Source organism: Babylonia areolata, chromosome 12 (assembly GCF_041734735.1).
Source record: "Babylonia areolata isolate BAREFJ2019XMU chromosome 12, ASM4173473v1, whole genome shotgun sequence".
In the NCBI taxonomy this organism is placed as follows: domain Eukaryota; kingdom Metazoa; phylum Mollusca; class Gastropoda; order Neogastropoda; family Buccinidae; genus Babylonia; species Babylonia areolata.
This window is the reverse complement of record NC_134887.1, coordinates 36,751,179-36,756,178: the sequence shown is the minus strand read 5'-3', so window position 1 is coordinate 36,756,178 and position 5,000 is coordinate 36,751,179. Positions and strand designations below refer to the sequence as shown.

At 42.5% G+C, this 5,000-nt stretch overlaps 1 protein-coding gene across 1 annotated transcript in view; it reads left to right on the top strand.

The window, feature by feature from the left end:
* The window catches only part of LOC143287919 (uncharacterized), a 35,546-nt gene that overhangs the window by 5,583 nt on the left and 24,963 nt on the right, over window positions 1-5,000 (top strand). The window contains exon 2 of the mRNA XM_076596162.1: window positions 1-363. This exon is cut by the window's left edge and continues 192 nt beyond it. Coding sequence (XP_076452277.1) covers window positions 1-363 — 363 coding nt within the window. The remainder of the gene's footprint in view (window positions 364-5,000) is intronic.

Sequence of the window (5,000 nt, the reverse complement as noted above, 5' to 3'; positions counted from 1 at the left end):
AACGCCGCTCCTCCCGACATCTGGAGTCGACAGTCAAACTACCGAGCACCCCCGAACAATCCAAACCGACAGTCACACGCCACCACCTTAGGGAACGGAAACAGCGCAGCTTCCAATGTCAAAGGGCGAGGGGCGGAGGCCAAGGCCAAGGCCAAGGACAAGGTGGTGACCTTTCTCAGCTCGGCGTTCAACAGCATGCTGAGCGACCTGAAGAAGATCCTCATGCGTAAAACTGCCACCACCACCACCAGCACCACCACCAGCACCGCCAGCACCGCCAGCACCACCACGGCCACTGCTGCTCAACAGACCACGACGAGCACCATTGCTGCCACCACCGTTTCCCAGCCTCAACCCACACAAGTAAAGTTGCTGCAGTTTAAATTTTTATTTTATTATTATTATTATTATTATTTTTTTTTTTTATTATTTTTTTTTAAATCTATTTTCTAATTCTTTGTGTCATTTCGTGGTTTAGTGGTTTGGTTAATTTCTTCCTCTTTGTTGTTGCTGTTGTTTTTGTTAGAAACGGTCGGTGCAGAAAACATTTTATTTAGGGGCATTGTAGTATTAACAGCCGTGATGGATGAAGACTCTGATTTGGATTCTAAAAGTAAAAGTCAACAATAACGTGCTAATCTTTTTTCTTTTTTTCTTTCTTTTTTTTTTTCTTTTTTTTGTCCTGGTCGCGATACAACATTCCATTTTTTACTGACAACCCATATTAAATTTTGTCGAATTTTAATGATTCACAAGATTGACAAGATTCACAAATTTTGTCAGTCAGTCCCAGTACATCATTCAAAGGAAAGTGTGGTAAAAGGAGCCTTTGTTAATTATATTTTTGACAAATTTTAATGCAGATCTGAAGGATAAAGATTTTCAACAAAATGGTTGTATTTATTTAGTTCCAATATTATATTTCAGTGACATTTTGATAACAACAACTTTGTTTTGTCAAAAGTTAATGGGTATCTAAAACCGTCTTGATTCAGGACATCACGGATCATAATTTTGTCCTTCCAGGTACAGGATTTCAAAGGAAATATGATATTCATAACCCAGCACAACACAACTTTGATGTGAATGGAAAGCCATTTGAAGAAAAAGTAAACAATGGAAATGGTGTCATTCCTTCTAGTCTCAATACACGAATCGTAAAACATTTCGACATCAGCAACACCAATTTAACCATCCCTTTTAAGAAGCATCGTTTGCAGCAAAAATTATCATCATTTTGTTTTTCTCTCCATGAGAAAAAACAACAAACAAACAAAAAAACAACAACAAAAAAAAACACCGTTTAACTTGGCCATTCAAAACTTTCTCGCAAGCAAGGACCTGTGATTTAGTCTTCTGGCAATTAAACACCGGCCTGATGTACAGCACGCTCTGGTTATGCCATTATCTTTCTTAGATATCATAAAAGTTAAAAAAACAAAAAAAACAAAAAAAAACAACAAAAAACAAAAAACACCCAAAAAACAAAACAAAAAAACCCCCAGCAAACACTTCGGTGTGTCGTTAATATGACGAAATCGCGATACGGTGTTTCAAAATCAATTAAAACACGTGTCCAAAAAGAGTTTGAATATTGTCTAAAATTGTCATCACCCAGGCACAAAGCCCGTCCCTTATGTCAAACTGGTTAAAGGGTTTATAAAGAAAAAAAATTTCCAAGCTTCCAGAAATCAAAATTGATAGACTATAACAATTCAGAACGCTTAACCAGTCTCTAAAAATTGGTGCGCAGGATCGTTAGTGTTGTGTATATCTATCGTTTGTTTTGTTTTCACTATCCTGTTGGTCGTACTAATTCAGTGGGATTTTTTTTTAATCGATTGTTATAACACACTAACCTCCAGGGTCATTCTCTCCAAGCACAGTTACCGGCTGTGCAGTGTGAGCCATCAGCGTTAGGTCACTGTCAGGTCACTGATTTCTTCGTCGTCTTCTTCTTCTCAACTCCCTCAGTACGGCCAGTCCTCTCTTCTCCTCTACACAGACCCATCGGATGTCCAGTGGGTGTCTGAATGACCCAACCTCTAGCTTCCGTCGTCAGAATTGTGGTATTCTTTGTCAACATTCATCTCTTCAGTATAAGAGCCTTCCGCTTGCAATATTTTGATGATGGTAATTGGGGTGAAACGCTGTTAACGTCGTCTCTTTCGCCGTTCGTATGGAGAGAGTTAATGTCTGTTTCGTTGGGTTAATATGTCGACCAAACAAGAATGTCATGACAAATATCACCACTCACGAGTTCTAAAGCGCTCACACATTCCACCACTACCACCACCACCACCACCACCACAGTCACCACCATCATCATCATCACCACCAACGTCACCATCATCATCACCACCACCATCACCACCATCATCACCACCACCATCATCATCACCACCACCACCACCGCCATTACCAACACCATCACCACCACCATCACCACCACCACCATCATTACCACCCACCATCACTACCACCACCATCACCACCATTACCACCACCACCACTTCCATCACCATCAACATCACCACCACCATCACCACCACCATCACCACCACCATCACCACCATTACCACCACCACCACTTCCATTACCATCAACATCACCACCGCCACCACCACCACCACCACCATCACCACCACCACCATCACCACCATCACCACCACCACCACTTCCATTACCATCAACATCGCCACCACCATCACCACCATCACCACCACCACCACTACCACCATCACCACCATCACCACCACCACCAGCACCACCACCACCACCACTTCCATCACCAACAACATCACCACCACCATCATCACCACCACCACTATCATCACCATCACCGCCACCAACATCACCACCACCACCGCCTCCCAAAACGATGAAGTGTTGAACAAGACTGGTAAGGCTGAAGTATATATATATAAAAAAAATCATATAAAAATCAAGGGCTCTTTTCCTTTGATGTCTACTTGAAGTCCCCCCCCCTCCCCTCCCCCATTTTTTTTTTTTTTTTTTTTTTTTACAACCCACCGAGCCAGCGAACTCACACCCACTCGGCCCCACTGGTCTAAAAATACATGGATAGCGCATGCCTTCTTTTGAGCCCCTGTGTAAACTGAAGCCAGCGGAAGTGTTCAATCAACCATTTTGTTTCTCGTGTCAGTATAGCGCGAATCGGTGACTTCATATGTGTATCCGAGCACACAGCTGCCTTCACGGCAAGATTTCACTTGCTCGCGGCGTTAGTTAAGCTGACATTCCTATGAGTGTCTCCACTGCAAGTTTGCACCACGTGCCACAGCACTGTTTTCCTGTAATAACTTTGGAAGATAAACCATTGGCAGGTTTCAATCAAAACACAGCATTTGGCATGTCGTAGGGGCAAGCAAGCATAACACGATTTCATCGAAGGTACACGGTTACATTTCAGAAACTACCACCAGTTAGCAGACGACTTGTCAACGGACCGACGGCCGGATACGATAAGCAAAATAGCGTCCAGTTGGCTTCAGATTTCCTGGACAATGAGCTATCCATGTATTTTTAGAGCAGTGGCTCGGCCCATAGAACGGCGGGACCCAGTCCTCTCATTCCGCTGTTTTAACCCTTATCCAACCGAAGTCAGGCACACAGTCACACGTAGCTGGTGAGGAAGAATCAGAATGACAGAAAAAAAGGAAAGTCGCAGCTAAAAAAAGAATTAAAAAAAAGAGCAAGAAAACAAAACAAAACAAACAAAAAATAACAACAAAAACAACAACAACAACAAAACAACAACCACCAAAAAACAAACAAACAAAAAATACTGTAAGAGCTCAGGGCGCTTTACATGAAAGAAAAATATTACAAGTAACATAAAACATACGTGGCCACTCTTTCTCAAAAACCCCTCCCTCCACTCACACTCTCCCTTTCCCACTCTACATACATCCGAAGAGATCTGACATGGGTGGTGTTGGAGAAAAGGAAGCTGAGAGTACTTATAGACAAGTTTTAAAAAGATGAGTCTTTAGTGATAAGCGAAAAGCAGAAATAGAATCAGATGCACGGATATGACAAGGGAGGTTGTTCCAGATGTGAGGAGCAGCAAAGAAGAAAGAACGTTCACCATAGGTTCTTGTTTTGACGCGAGGAAGTTTCAAAAGGTAACCGTCAGAGGAAGACCGGAGATTTCTTCTGGGAGTGTTAACACTGATAAGGTCAGAAAGATATGTAGGTCCTGCGGAGTGGAAAGCAGAATAGCAGAGACACGCAACTTTGTATTTAATTCTCTCTTCAATGGGGAAAGAAAAAAGAAAAAAAAAGAAAACGACAACATAAAACATTTCGTCATATTGTATTATTTATTTGCATTTGTATTTCTCTTTTTTCATCACAACAGATTTCTCTGTGAAATTCGGGCTGCTCTCCCCATGTTTTTTTTTTTTTTTTTTTTTTTTTTCCTGCGTGCAGTTTTATTTGTTTTTCCTATCGAAGTGGATTTTTCTACAGAATTTTGCCAGGAACAACACTTTTGTTGCCGTGGCTTCATTTACGTGCGCTAAGTGCATGCTGCACACGGGACCTCGGTTTATCGTCTCATCCGAATGACTAGCGTCCATACCACTACTCAAGGTCTAGTGGAGGGGGAGAAAATACTGGCGGCTGAGCTGTGATTCGAACCAGCGCGCTCAGATTCTCTCGCTTCACTAGGCGGACGCGTTACCTCTAGGCCATCACTCCAAATCACTCCACGTCACCCCACTCCACATATGATGGACAAGATAGATTACGTTTCATTCCAAGAGCGACGCCGGAAAAAAACTAGGCCTCTGGAGCCAAAGCAAAATAGCGCCCTCTCCATCTTTGTCATGCCAAGGATTAAAATCCATCTTGCAAAAAAAAAAAAAAGGGGGGGGTAAAAAAACCCCGTGCGATGGTTGAAATGGGGTACGGGTGAAATGGGGCGACAGGTAACGCAGTGATTTTTAATCCTCGTCAGCACCGAAACAGAAAGT